The 15,078-nt window shown below is 47.9% G+C and overlaps 1 protein-coding gene across 1 annotated transcript in view; it reads right to left on the bottom strand.

Moving 5' to 3' along the window:
• NPHP1 (nephrocystin 1) overlaps positions 1 to 15,078 on the bottom strand; it is a 97,517-nt gene that overhangs the window by 42,094 nt on the left and 40,345 nt on the right. The window contains exons 10-11 of the mRNA XM_069768995.1: positions 3,182 to 3,266; positions 473 to 567 (exon numbers count right to left, since the gene is read on the bottom strand). Of these exons, the coding sequence (XP_069625096.1) occupies positions 473 to 567; positions 3,182 to 3,266 (180 nt within the window). The remainder of the gene's footprint in view (positions 1 to 472; positions 568 to 3,181; positions 3,267 to 15,078) is intronic.

The following is a 15,078-nucleotide window of genomic DNA, read 5'->3' as shown; positions in this document are numbered from 1 at the left end:
TTGCATGCAAACCAACTTGTACTCCAATTAACTTTTTTGGTTTAATTTTAGGTTTCTGCATTCAGTGCAGGTAAGGGTGCCACCTCCCTTCGTTTGAGCTGGACTTTACATTTAAATAGCTTCCCATTTGCTATGTGCCCATGTTTCGGACTCAGTCCTGCTCAGCCCTTATTCACACACAGATGTCACTATGACACATAGTAAGGTATTGATACCAGAGATTAGGACCATCCTGAAATCGGGTACACCTTGATGATGGTGGGATGGCTTTTACGCTCTGAACTGCACAAGAGACACCTTGAGAATACCCCCTCAACCATTTTTACTTTTCCATTGTTGACTTACATTAGGTCTCTCAAATTTGTTTTTACTGAATAGAAATCTGAAGTATACTACACAATTCTTTCCTGCTATTTTAGTTCTGTATCTCATTAGCAATTTTAATATATTAGTCAAATACACTAGAACTTACCCCTCCTTTCTCAGAGTCCCACAAGAGATCCTTAAAGCCCAACTGTGAAGAAGTGAGGTCAGGCTGGAGGTATCTACTGGCTTTGTATTGATCTCCTGCATAAAAAAATATCGTCCTTTATACATTTTCTATGCTTTTTACACATTGACCAGATTATAGAAATTGGAACCATCTCTAGTTATCATTTGCCAATTGCATTTTTTTAATAAACAAATTCAGAAAATGCATTTAAGGGAACTTTTCACCAGATTCATGCTGCTCAGACTACGGGCAGCATTAATCGGAGACTCGCTGGACGATTGTAGCCAGGTATATTTTCTCTAAAACACTTTGCCGCTTCACAGAAAACATATCTTAAAGATTTAGCCAGAGACCATAGGGAGAGACATGACTAGTCCAGCAGCTACTTCACCTTGCACTTCTCTAGTAACGAACAAGTCTTTCCCAGGTGTACATAGGGAGAGACCCCTCAATCACCCGCAGTGATCCCGGGAGAAGCTGGCTGGGGGTGTCACCAAAATATTCTTATCTCTCCTTATGATCTCTGAAAGGATCTTTGAATTTGGTTCTCTCTGATACACTGGAGCATTTTAGAGGAACACATAAATGGACTGTTCACGCGTATCATGCCCCTACTGTGCTACAAAAGGCCATAGCTTCCAATCTTTGCACCAAGTGAACTAACGTGGCAACCTCTGCCTCCATACTATGAGTGTGATGGCAGTCGCTGCTTGCATGTGAGTAGATACAGGAGATTTTGATGTCTGCATTTGTGCAAACACTGGACATGTTCAATGCAGAGATTAATTATTATGCTTGGTGATAAAGCACCAACATACGGTATTCTGCAGCAGCTTTTTCTATTGTCACCATCACTGTCACCACAGGGGCTCACAATCTAAGTTCTCTATCACTATGTCTTTGGAGTGCAGTTGGCATCCAGAGTACTCAAAGGAAATCCGTACAAACACAGGGAGAACATACAAATTACTTGAAGATGCTGTCAATGGTTGGATTTCAATCCAGAACCCCAGCACTGCAAAGAAAGTGCTAACCACTGAGCCAACATGCACATGTTTGCACTATATGCATTGTTTGCTTCTTTATTGGACGTGATATGCAGGTATCGAAGATATTCCCAGCACAACCTTATGTTTAAAGAATTTTTGATTTGTGTAGATAAAGTGGACAATCCCTGTAAGGTCACTGCTCGGTAAACATCATCTAAATCAATTGTGTTAACCATAAACGAACAATGTATTGCTGTCACACAGAAAACTTACAGTAATTACTTAGCTACAAAAAGTTAAATTATGGCAAACAGACTTCACGACATTGGGCGTAATGGTAGGCCCATGCCGGACTACCCCCTGTTTGGTGCGGGCTCCCGGGCTGAACCTGCACTTTTCCAGGCACATGACAGCTGATCTATACAGCTGACATGAGCCCGCAACAGCTGAAGGTGGAATCACGATTCCACCCTCGGCTGTTAACTAGTCAAATGCCGCTGTCAATCTCTGAAAGCAGCATTTAACTCGCGCTTACCGGAAGTATGTCACTTATCCCGCCCATCGGTGACCCTGTCGCAATATCACAGGTGAAAGATGGGTCGGCATGACAACCAGAGGTCTGCAGCAGACTTCTATGGTTGTCATAGCCAGACTGCTATGCACACCAGCCCATGGTCGGCGGCCACAACACGTGAGCATTTCTGCTATACACAGGCGATCTGATCGTTGCCTGTGTAGCAGAAGTGATCTAAGTACTGCAGCTGCTAGTCTCCCATGGAGACTATTGAAGCATGTAAAAAGTAAAAGAAAATGTTTACAAATTTTTAAAAAAATATAAAAGTTCTAATCACCCCCGTTTCGCCCCATTCAAAATAAAACAATTAAAAAAATTAAATATACACATATTTGGTATCGCCGCGTTCAGAATCGTCTGATCTATCAATATAAAAAAAATAATTAACCCGATCACTAAACAGCGTAATGAGAAAAAAATTCAAAAACGCCAGAATTATGCTTTTTTGGTCGCCGCTACAATAAAATTTAACAACAGGTGATCAAAAGATCGTATCTACACCAAAATGGTATCAATAAAAACGTCAGCTCAGCGTGCAAAAAATAAGCCCTCAATCAGCCCAAGATCCCGAAAAATGCAACAGGTCTCGGAAAATGGTGCCTTTTTTTTTTCAGTACACGGTATGTTAAAACCAATGGTGTTGTTCAAAATTCCAACTTGTCCCGCAAAAAACAAGCCCTCACATGGCCATTTTGACAAGAAAATAAAAAAAGTTATGGCTCTGGGAAGAAGGGGAGCAAAAAACAGAAATTAAAAAACTGAAATACCCTTGGTTGTTAAGGGGTTAAAAGGCTGAAAAAAAGATTAACATTAATGTTTTAAGTGTATTCATTGGTTAGGCTTCAAAAAGTGCTGCCTGGCTTAGCTCATTTTTTGGTAGGCATATGACTGTGATAGAGGAGGGTCCTGAGTACCCTGTCCTGTTAGTCAGAGCATTCATTGTAAGGGTGCTGTCTGGGTTTCAGTCTCACTACAGCAAAAATGAAATTCTTTGACTGCAATCAAGAACAATTCATGTCTACTGCCATCCGCCAATAAACCAGACATCTCTTAGCCGAGGCCATACATAAGGTAGAATTATACATATAGTAAGAAAAAGTTACAGAAGAAATATAGAAGTTCTACCTTGTTCTAGAAAATGTGATAGAGTTGACGTTCGGAACCCAGAGGGGACTGTGCCCATTGTGGCCAAAGCCTCTGCAGCACTAAGCTTCAATTAAAAGAAAATGATCTTGTTACTCATTCCCAGGAACAGAAGGCGCACAGTTGAAATTAAAAGCCTACAAACCTGTGATAAAATTGCAGATTTTGTCATGTAAAAAAATAAATTTTTCCACCTTTAATGTAAAAATCAATTAAGAAACACTCTGAAATCATTTTGAAGGCCAAGTTCAAAAAATTTCAAAACTATAATAATGTGGTTTCGTAAGTGTGAGCACATTCCTATAACTGGCTAATTCTGAATACAGTCAGATCCCCAGTCACATTTAGGCTCATGTTAGATAGTAGTCAGTACACGACTGCCATTACTTACAGCGATTCTAATTAGCACCATATGAGGTTTAGATGTTCTAGTAGGATTTTCCTGACATTTTCCACCACGTAATTTTTATTAACGCTTTATATTTTTACACAGTAAAAAGAAAAATAAATGACAAAATAAAAATCTATCCCCTCCCCAATCCCAAACCCAACAAACTTACTCAACAATTTTCCACTACGAGACAACATATCACAACAAACAGGTATTATATGACTGCAGGACATATTGTACTAGCAAATCATATTGTAGTAGCTAGAGAGTATGCTCAAAAGTTGTTCAAAGATAATAAAAATATACCAAAGGACATGAAGGCGTGTAGTTTACCATCTGCAAACAAGTATAGGTTTATAACAACCGTGAATATACATATCTACTATATAATTGTCTAAGGGTCACTTCCGTCTTTCTGTCCTTCTGTCTGTCACGGAAATCCCAAGTCGCTGATTGGTCGCGGCAAAACAGCCACGACTAATCAGCGACGGGCACAGCCCAGCGGCAAAATGGCCGCTCCTTACTCCCCGCAGTCAGTGACCGCTCCATACTCCCCTCCAGTCAGCGCTCACACAGGGTTAATAACAGCGTTAATGGACCACGTTATGCCGCGGTGTAACGCACTCCGTTACCGCTGCCATTAACCCTGTGTGACCAACTTTTTACTATTGATGCTGCCTATGCAGCATCAATAGTGAAAAGATATAATGCTAAAAATAATAATAAAAAATCATTATATACTCACCGTCCGTTGGCCCCAGAACAGGCCTTTCCCGCTCCTCGCGACGCTCGGGTCCATGCAATGAGGTCTCACGAGATAATGACGTGTGGTCTCGCGAGACCGCTACGTCATCGTCTCGCAAGACCGCAATGCACTCTTGGGAGCGACGGGCACAGTCCAGCCGCGAAATGGCCGCTCCCTACTCCCCTGCACTCAGTGCCCCCTCAATACTCCCCCCCCCAGTCAGCGCCCGCCGCCCACATAGCGTTGTAGCAGTCCATTAAACCGACTGCGCTACACCGCGGCATAGCGCGGTATAATGCAGTCTGTTAACGCTGCTATTAACCCTATGCAACGAACTTTTTACTATTGATGCTGCCTATGCAACATCAATAGTAAAAAGATACAATGTTAAAAATAATTAAAATAAAAATAAAAATCATTACATTCTTACCTTCCATCGCCTCCGCAGCAGCTTTTCCTGCAGCTCGTGATGCTCCGGTCCCACCGCTTCGCTGATTGGTCGTGCCCAGCCGGCGGCTCGACCAATCAGCGACATTGCCGCGGGATTTAAATCCCGCTTCCCTGATTGCTCGCACCCAGCCGGCGCGACCAATCACCGACATTGGCGCGGGATTTAAATCCCGCTTCGCTGATTGGTAGCACCCAGCTGACATTGGCGCGGGATTTATATCCCGCTTCGCTGATTGGTCGCGCCCAGCCAACATTGGCGCGGGATTTAATCGCTGATTGGTCGCGCCCAAAACAAAAAACTTGCTATTCTCACCCTGCGTAGTGCGCCGAGCCGCACTCGTCTGCCGCCATCTTCCGTTCCCAGAGATGCATTGCGAAATTATCCAGAAGATTTAGCGGTTTCGCGAGACCGCTAAGTCATGTGGGTAATTTCGCAATGCATCCTGGGAACGGAAGATGGCGGCAGCCGTGAGCGCATCGCGACAGCTTCGCTGGATCCCGGTGTGCGAGTAGATATAGGGATTTTTGTGTGTACTCACCGTAAAATCCTTTTCTCCGAGCCACTCATTGGGGGACACAGGACCATGGGTTATGCTGCTGTCACTAGAGGCTGACACTAAGCTGAGACAAAAAAGGGTTAGCTCCTCCCCTGCAGTATACACCCTCATGCTGGCATGCAGAGACCCAGTTAAGTGCAAAAGCAGTAGGATAATGAGAACAATATATCAAAAAACATTGGAACATAACATGTCAAACAACAGTCAAAGACTAAAAAAGATAACTAGCCGTAAGGCTATCAGGGTGGGTGCTGTGTCCCCCAATGAGTGGCTCGGAGAAAAGGATTTTACGGTGAGTACACACAAAAATCCCTATTTCTCCTTCGCCTCATTGGGGGACACAGGACCATGGGACGTCCCAAAGCAGTCCCTGGGAGGGAAACAATACAACCACGTAACTTCATGTACCATCTGACTACCAATGCGCAACGGCCGCCTGCAGGATACGCCTGCCAAGGGCCGCGTCCGCAGAGGATTGGATATGCACATTGTAATGCTTTGTGAAGGTATGCAGGCTGGACCACGTTGCGGCCTTGCAAACCTGCTCCGCTGATGCCTGGTGCCGGATGGCCCAGGAAGCACCCAACGACCGAGTGGAGTGAGCTCTAATCCCCGCCGGGATAGGACTGCCCCTGACCCGATAGGATTCCTGGATAGCAGATCGGATCCATCTAGCTATCGTGGATTTAGACGCCGCCAAACCCTTTCTGTGACCCTCCGGGAGCACGAAAAGGGCGTCCGATTTTCTGAAGTGTGCCGTTCTGGAAATGTACCTCCTGAGAGCCCGTACCACGTCCAGAGTATGGAGAGCCTTCTCGACCCTATGTTTAGGCTGCGGACAAAAGGAGGGAAGGATGATGTCCTCGTTAAGGTGGAAAGATGAGACCACCTTTGGAAGAAACGCGGGAGAAGGACGTAGGACTACCTTGTCCTGATGAAAGGCAAGGAAAGGTGCCCGACAGGATAGAGCGGCGAGCTCTGAAACCCTTCTGATGGACGTCACCGCTACCAGGAAGGCAACCTTCCAAGAGAGAACAGAGAGCGGAACGTCTTGAAGGGGTTCGAACGGCGGTTCCTGGAGAGCCCCCAGGACCAAATTGAGATCCCAGGTCTCCAAAGGCATCCTGTAAGGAGGAACAACGTGGGAGACTCCCTGAATGAAAGTCTTGACCTGAAGGTTGGTGGCGATCCTACGCTGGAACAGCACGGATAAGGCTGAGATCTGACCTTTAAGAGAGCTCAGGGCCAAACCGGAATCCAGACCGGACTGAAGGAAATTCAGGATACAAGGGATGGAGAAGCTGAGCGGAGGGAGCCCTCGGAGCCTGCACCAAGAAAAGAAGGTCTTCCAGACGCGGTGGTAGATAGAGGCAGAGGACGCCTTGCGAGCACTTAGCATGGTAGGAATGACCTGCTGAGAGAAACCAGCACGAGCTAGAATCCAGGTTTCAACAGCCACGCCGTCAAACGTAGGGCCCCTGAGCTCTGATGGTAGATCGGTCCTTGGCGAAGTAGGTCTGGGCGGTCTGGCAACCGCAAGGGGACGTCGGCTACGAGCTGAACGAGCTCCGCGTACCAAGCGCGACGAGGCCAGTCTGGGGCGACCAGAATGACCGGGCCTCCCTCCGTCCTGATCTTTCGGATGACCTTCGGCAGTAAGGGAAGAGGAGGAAACACGTATGGGAGTTGAAAATGATGCCACGGAGAAATTAGCGCGTCCACTCCTATGGCCTGGGGATCCCGAGATCGAGCGATGAAGTTGTGGACCTTGGCGTTCCATCTGGATGCCATCAGATCCACGTCCGGGGTCCCCCAGCGAAGACAGATCTGGTGAAAAACTTCTGGGTGAAGTTCCCATTCCCCCGAGGCAAGGCCCTGGCGGCTCAGGAAGTCCGCTGCCCAGTTCTCGACTCCCGGAATGTGCACCGCCGAGATGATGGAGTGGTTGGTCTCGGCCCAACGAAGGATGAGAGAGACTTCCCTCATCGCCGCCCTGCTGCGGGTACCCCCCTGGTGGTTGATGTAAGCCACCGCCGTGACGTTGTCCGATTGGACTCTTATTGGGTGACCCGCAAGCAGAGCGTGGAAGTGAATCAGAGCAAGTCTGATAGCACGAATCTCCAGAATGTTGATGGGGAGGCTGGATTCCCGAGCAGTCCAACGACCCTGGGCCGAGTGGTGAAGAAACACCGCCCCCCAGCCAAGAAGACTGGCGTCGGTGGTTACCACTAACCAGCGGAACGGGAGGAAGGACTTCCCCTGGAGAAGAGATGGTCCCAGGGTCCACCAAATGAGAGAATGTCTGACCCGAGGAGACAGGGGACAAGGGAGGTCGAGAGAAAAGAGACTCCTGTCCCAGTTGTCCAGCAGAGCCTGTTGTAAGGGGCGGAGATGGAGTTGAGCGAAGGGAACAGCTTCGATTGCCGCAACCATCTTTCCCAGGATCTACATGGCGAACCGAATGGTTCGCGGGCGAGGATGGCAGAGTGTACGGACTCCCTGCTGGAGCGCTTGGACCTTGGACCGAGGAAGCAAAACCAGCCCCCTTGAAGTGTCCAGGATCATTCCCAGAAAGGAGATCCGACGGGAAGGAACGGGAGATGACTTGTCTAAGTTGATCAGCCAGCCCAGGCGAGAAAGCGAATCCAGGGTAATGTGGACGCTTGACTCGCAGGCCTGAAACGACGGGCCCTTTATGAGGAGATCGTCTAGGTAAGGTAATACGACGACTCCTCGAGAGTGAAGAATGGCCATGACAGCCGCCATGACCTTGGTGAACACCCTGGGCGCCGTGGCGAGACCGAAGGGCAAGGCTGTGAACTGAAAATGGTCCTCTCGAATGGCAAAGCGAAGGAACCTCTGATGAGGCGGGAAGATCGGGATGTGAAGATAGGCATCCTTGATGTCTATCGAGGCCAGAAATTCCCCTCTTTCCATGGAGGAGATGACCGATCTGAGCGATTCCATCCTGAAGTGCCGGACTCTCACGCACCTGTTCAGAAGCTTCAGATCCAAGATGGGACGAACGGTCCCGTCCTTCTTTGGCACGACGAAGAGGTTTGAGTAGAAGCCTCTGAACCTCTCGTGTTCCGGGACCGGCACGATGACCCCGCTCTGGCGGAGGGAGTGGATGGCGCAAAGAAGGGCGCGAGACTGAGCTCCCGAACTGGGAAGACGAGAGGGGAAGAACCGAGTGGGAGGGGGAGAGGAGAACTCTATCTTGTAGCCAGACGATACCAGATCTCTGACCCATTCGTCGTGAACGACGGAGAGCCAGGCTTGTTGAAAAAGGAGTAGACGACCGCCTACTCTTCTGGGATCGACTGGCGCTGTTCCCGAGTCATTGAGAAGGGAATCTGGGGGGTCTGGAACCTCTGGTTCGGGGCTGCCTCGGTTTCCCGCGCCAGGAGGGATTAGGTCTGAAGGATGGACGAACGTCTCTGTCTGCGCGGGCGGAGCGGTCCGATCTGGGAAGGCCAGAGGGATTGGACCAGGCAGAGTTGGTACGAAAAGGCCGAAAACGAAAGTAAGGCTGGCGCTGGAAAGCCACCTTGGGCCTCTGTTGGGGAAGAAACTTGCTCTTTCCCCCTGTGGCGTCGGAAATAAGCTGGTCAAGCTTTTCGCCGAAAAGACGCCCGCTTTGAAAAGGGAGAGAAATCAGGGATTTTTTAGAGGAAGAGTCTGCGCGCCAATCTCTGAGCCAAAGGGCCCTTCTAATAGCGATGGCGTTGGAAGCCGCCGAAGCAGCGCAATTTGCCGCGTCGAGGGATGCGAACATAACATAATCGCTGGCCATGGCTAGCTGCTTAGCCAGGTCCGCCATCTCCGAGGGGAGGTCCTGCTCATTAATGGATTTCGCTAGGGCATCCGCCCAGGAAACCATAGCCTTGGACACCCAGGCCGCGGCGAAGGAGGGAGACAGGGACGAGCCAGAGGCTTCGTACACCGAGCGAGCTAGAGAGTCTATCTGGCGTTCGGTGGGACTCTTAATTGAAGCGCCCTCCGGGACTGAGAGAAGAGTCTTAGAAGCCAGGCGCGAGACCGGCGGATCTACCGTGGGGGGATCCGTCCAGTCTTTCACGAGATCAGCTGAGAAGGGATACTTGGAAACCAAGACCTTCTTACCCGTGAAGCGCTTGTCTGGGTGTTCCCTGTGACGCCTGACTATGTCCAGGAAGGCTGGATGAGAGGCAAAAGCTTTGTGAGAACGCTTGGTTCTGGAAAAGGAGACCGCATGTTCCGGAGCGGAATTAGAATCGTCATCCACCTTTAGTGCGTGATTGACTGCTACGATGAGGGAGTCAACCGTGGCTCTGAACTCCGGAGCCTCCGGATCCAAAGAAATTTCAGACTCATGTTCAGAGTCCTGAACGCTTCGAGCCCCCAAAGAGGGTGAGCGAGAGGTGGAGCTGCCAGAGTCTGAGTGACGAGGAGAACGCTCCGGAGAGGTAGTACGGGTCCGTTTTCTGGACGACCGTGCCTCTTTAAGAGGCGAGCGGCCCCTGCTGGCCGACGATTCCCCTGCTATGGAGGGATCCCTTAGCACCTGTAGCGGATTGCCCCGTTCCCCAGGAGGATTTTGAATGGACTTGATGGCGTTAGCTAAAAAATCCACGGACTGAGAAAGCGAGGCGACCCACGGGGGGGGGCTAGGTACTCCAGGGTCGGCGGCGGTGGAGGGCTCCTGGGCACATGGGGCATCGCAGGCAGAGCAGAGGGGAGAGCTTTGAGGCCTGGGAAGAGGGGCCTGGCAGGTGGTACACGCAGAAAAGAAGGTTGTATGCACCTTAGAAGATTTTTTAGACCTTGACTGCGACATGATGCTAATGCAGACAAAATTACAGGGTCTATATAGAGGTGACCAGTGACTGAGAGGGCGCTGCAGAGGGGAGCTAACGATGTCTCCTTACCCCGGTCCTGTGTCCCGCTATCCAGGAGAGACGAACTGCTGGGGTGTTCACTCTGAGAGGAGGAAGCCGGCTGCACGTGGACCACTGACGCACCAGAGATGCGACAGGCAGGAGCTGCGGCGCTGAGGAGAGGGACCAAGATGGCCGCCGAGATCAGGAAGAGAAATCTCGGCGGCTGTGAGAAGCGCCAGGAGCGGGGGGCGGCGCCACAGACACTGGCTGGAGTGGGCGGAGCTTAGCGGCGGCGACCAGCGGCTAGGCCGAAGCCGGGGACTAAATTTGCGGCCTCGGCCCGGCGCGCGGTCGCGAGCGCCGGAAAGGGACAGGGACCGCCCAAAAAGCCTGCAGATGGAGCCCAGGGATGAGGAGCCCTCCTGACCGCCGGCGACACACCCCCCCAGTCCCCCCACCGGGCACTTACCCTGAAATGGAGGTGAGAGGGAACCATGGTGCCATATATAGGAACGGTGCAGGGGTTGGGAAGCCTTCTATCCACCTACCCCACATGGGGGGTGGAGAGGAACCGTCCACCACCTGAGTCACAAGTCACATTGGTGATGCAGTGTGGTCTGCACGGACGCCACTGGGATAAAGCCACTGTACAGCCGAGGGTAGAACCTGGTGGACAGGGCATATGTCCGGCAATAAAAAGGCCTGGCTGCAGAGGAGGATACTGGAGGTAGGAACACCAGTGCTCGTCTGTATAAGGGGAGATCGGGGCCCATTAGGGGAGAAACCGTCGCCCAAAAAAAAAAAAAAGGACAGCTCAGGCAGTGGCTCCCACGTCGCAGGAGAGGATACGGTGAGGTGAAACTCCCGTGCTCGCCTGTTGTTGGTTCGGGGGAGATCGGACCTTAGAAGAATCCGTCGCCCCCTTCGTCCGGAATAGATGAAAAAAGAGAGAAAAAATCAGTGTGCCTCCTACGGACACTAAGCTTAAACTGGGTCTCTGCATGCCAGCATGAGGGTGTATACAGCAGGGGAGGAGCTAACCCTTTTTTGTCTCAGCTTAGTGTCAGCCTCTAGTGACAGCAGCATAACCCATGGTCCTGTGTCCCCCAATGAGGCGAAGGAGAAAACTATTTTTTATTTTAATTATTTTTTTAAACAGGGATACGGTGCCCACACTGCTGTATACTACGCGGGCTGTGTTATAAACTATGTGGGCTGTGTTATGTACTGCGTGGGCTGTGCTATATATTACGTGACCAGTGTTATATACTACGTCGCCTGTGTTATATACCGCGTGGCTGCTATATACTGCGTGGGCTGTGTAATATAGTACGTGGGCTGTGTTATATAGTACGTGGGCTGTGTTATATAGTACGTGGGCTGTGTTATATACTGTTTGGCCTGTGTTATATACTGCGTGGCCACTGTTATATATTGCGTGGCCTGTATTAACGCATCGGGTATTCTACAATATGTATATATATAGCAGCCACATAGTATATAGCAGAGGCCACGTACTATTTGTCTGCTATATACTACATGACTCCTATATACTACGTGGCCTGTGCTATATACTATGTGGCTGCTATATACATACATACATATTCTAGAATACCCGATGCGTTAGAATCGGGCCACCATCTAGTCTATATTTATAATTATATTTATAATTGTCTGTATGTAACCGAAATCCCACGTCATTGATTAGTCGCGCCCGGCCGGCCTCAACCAATCAGTGTTCATAAATAAAGTACATACATATACTAGAACGAGACTAACATGAAGGACAGTCTCTGAGGGAGAGAATAACATGGAGGACAGTCTGTGAGGGAGAGAATAACATGGAGAACAGTCTGTGAGGGAGAGAACATGGAGGACAATCTGTGAGGGAGAGAATAACATGGAGGACAGTCTGTGAGGGAGAGAATAACATGGAGGACAGTCTGTGAGGGAGAGAATAACATGGAGGACAGTGTGTGAGGGAGAGAATAACATGGAGGACAGTGTGTGAGGGAGAGAATAACATGGAGGACAGTGTGTGAGGGAGAGAATAACATGGAGGACAGTGTGTGAGGGAGAGAATAACATGGAGGACAGTGTGTGAGGGAGAGAATAACATGGAGGACAGTCTGTGAGGGAGAGAATAACATGGAGGACAATCTGTGAGGGAGAGAATAACATGAAGGACAGTCTGTGAGGGAGAAAATAACATGGAGAACAGTGTGTGTTTGAGAGAATAACATGGAGTACAATCTGTGAGGTAGAGAATAACATGGAGGACAGAGTGTGAGGGAGAGAATAACATGGAGGACAGTCTGTGAAGGAGAGAATAAAATGGAGGAAAATGTGTGAGGGAGAAAAAAACATGGAGGACAGTCTGTGAGGGAGAGAATAACATGGAGGACAGTTTGTGAGGGAGAGAATAACATGGAGGACAGTCTGTGAGGGAGAAAATAACATGGAGGACAGTCTGTGAAGGAGAGAATAAAATGGAGGAAAGTGTGTGAGGGAGAAAAAAACATGGAGGACAGTGTGTGAGGGAGAAAAAACATGGAGGACAGTTTGTGAGGGAGAGAATAACATGGAGGACAGTCTGTGAGGGAGAGAATAACATGGATGACAGTCTGTGAGGGAGAGAATAACATGGAGGACAGTCTAATTGAACCACGCTTCGCTGATTGTTCGTGGCCGGCCGGGCGCGACCAATCAGTGATATTGGCGCAGTCCGGACGCGAATTGGCCCGGGATTTGAACCACGCTTCGCTGATTGGTCGCGCCCGGCCGGCCGCGACCAATCAGCATTATTGGCTTGGGATTTAAACCCCGCTTCACTGATAATGTATATATTTTACCGGGAAAATCCTGTGTATTCATTGCATTATTCTTAAATCTTCATAAATAAACAACATACATATTCTAGAATACCTGATGCGTTAGAATCAGGTCACCATCTAGTAACATATAATTTCTTTGCATTAAATGACCCAGCGGTAAAACAAATAGGATCTTAGATTCAATAGATTTCTCTTAATAGTTCAAATGTCGCTAATCCTGGGGTACTTAACCATACGTCCTATATTTTTCACATTGATGACACCTACCCATGTAGGTATATACTCCACTCTCCATACGAATAATATTATTAACACTTGTAATTAATACCCTGTGTGTAGGTGGACTTTCAGTTTTCTGCTAGTAGACAAGAGTCTAGAACGATTCAATGTATCCCACTGATTCTGAGAATGTATTGTTTGTATGTTTATTTGATATAATTTGCATTTATTTATGAAAAACTGAAATTTGTCAAAAATATTTAAAATTTTGCAATTTTTAAACTTTTAATTTTTGTACCCTTAAGTCAGAGAGTGGTGTCACACAAAATAGTTAATAATAGTTAATAAATAACGTTTTCCACATGTCAACTCTACATCAGCACAATTTTGGAAACATATTTTTTTGTTGTTGTAATGTTATATGGGTTAAAAGTTGACCAGCGATTTCTCATTTTTCCAACAAAATTTACAAAACCTTAGGGACCACCTCACATTTGAAGTGAGTTTGGGGGGTCAACATAACAGAAAATACCCAAAAGTGACACCTTTCTAAAAACTGCACCCTAAAGGTGCGCAAAGCCACATTTAAGAAGTGTATTAATCCTTCAGGTGCTTCACAAGAACTAAAGCAACATGGAAGAAAAAATGAACATTTTACTTTTTTCACAAAAAATTTACTTTGGAACCAATTTTTTTTTTCACAAGGGTAACAGGAGAAAATGGACCACAAAATTTGTTGTGCAATTTCTCCTGAGTATGCCAATACCCCGTATGTGGGGGAAAGCCACTGTTTGGGCGCATGACAGGTCTCAGAAGGGAGGGAGCACCGTTTGACTTTTTGAACCAATGGTGGTGCCATGTCGCGTTTGGAGACCCCCTGATGTAACTAAACAGTGGAACCCCCCAATTCTAACTCCAACCCTAACCTAACACACGCCTAACCCCAATCCCAACCCTAACCATAATCCCAACCACAAACCTAACCCTAATCCCAACCATAACCACAACCCTAAACCTAGCCCAACCCTAACTTTAGCCCAACCCTAACCCTAATGGAAAAATGGAAATAAATAAAAAATGTTATTTTATTATTTTTACCTAACTAAGGGGGTGATAAAGGAGGGTTTTATTTACTATTTTTTTTATTTTGATTACTGTGATAGGGTCTATCACAGTAATCAAAATGAACCAGTAGGTAAATTTTCCAATAGTTGCCGGAGCACTGCGCCTGCCCATTTTCTTCCCGGAAGAAGTCGTCGCCGGCAGGGGGACTTCACGAGGGATGGACAGACACCGGACGTACCAGAGGGGGAATCGGGGACCCCATTTCTCTCTCTGATGTGCAATCACATCAGAGGAGAGAGAAATTAAGTGGGAAATCTGACTTTTCTTTGTGGTCGCTGTTATTCCGTTAATAACGGCAATTGAAAACACTGGGGTCGGTAAAAAACTTCCAAAATCATGTTCTCTGGGGTTTAGGCTACCCCGGTAGCTGAGACCACAGAGAAATTCCGACGCTGGGGGGCGCTATACACTTCTTTCTCAGCGCCATTAAAAAGTGGCGCTGAGGCATAAGTACCCTTACCTGCCGCCATTAAAAGGTGTATCGGCGATCGTTAAGGGGTTAAACTTTTGACTTTCAGGCTCCATTTCTCACCATCCACTAATGCTTTGATTGTGAGACTACTATCAATTTATAGACAATCATCTTGGCTATCTCATACATAAATTTGACTTGCAACGATTTAGCATATTATTAGTTATGCAGATTCTTGTCATGTCACTACATAGTTACTCTTTTGCTTCTAGAGGTGGAAAAAT

The sequence above is a fragment of the Ranitomeya imitator genome, chromosome 5 (genome assembly GCF_032444005.1).
Source record: "Ranitomeya imitator isolate aRanImi1 chromosome 5, aRanImi1.pri, whole genome shotgun sequence".
NCBI classification, from domain to species: Eukaryota; Metazoa; Chordata; class Amphibia; order Anura; family Dendrobatidae; genus Ranitomeya; species Ranitomeya imitator.
This window is presented reverse-complemented; position numbering and strand designations above follow the sequence as displayed.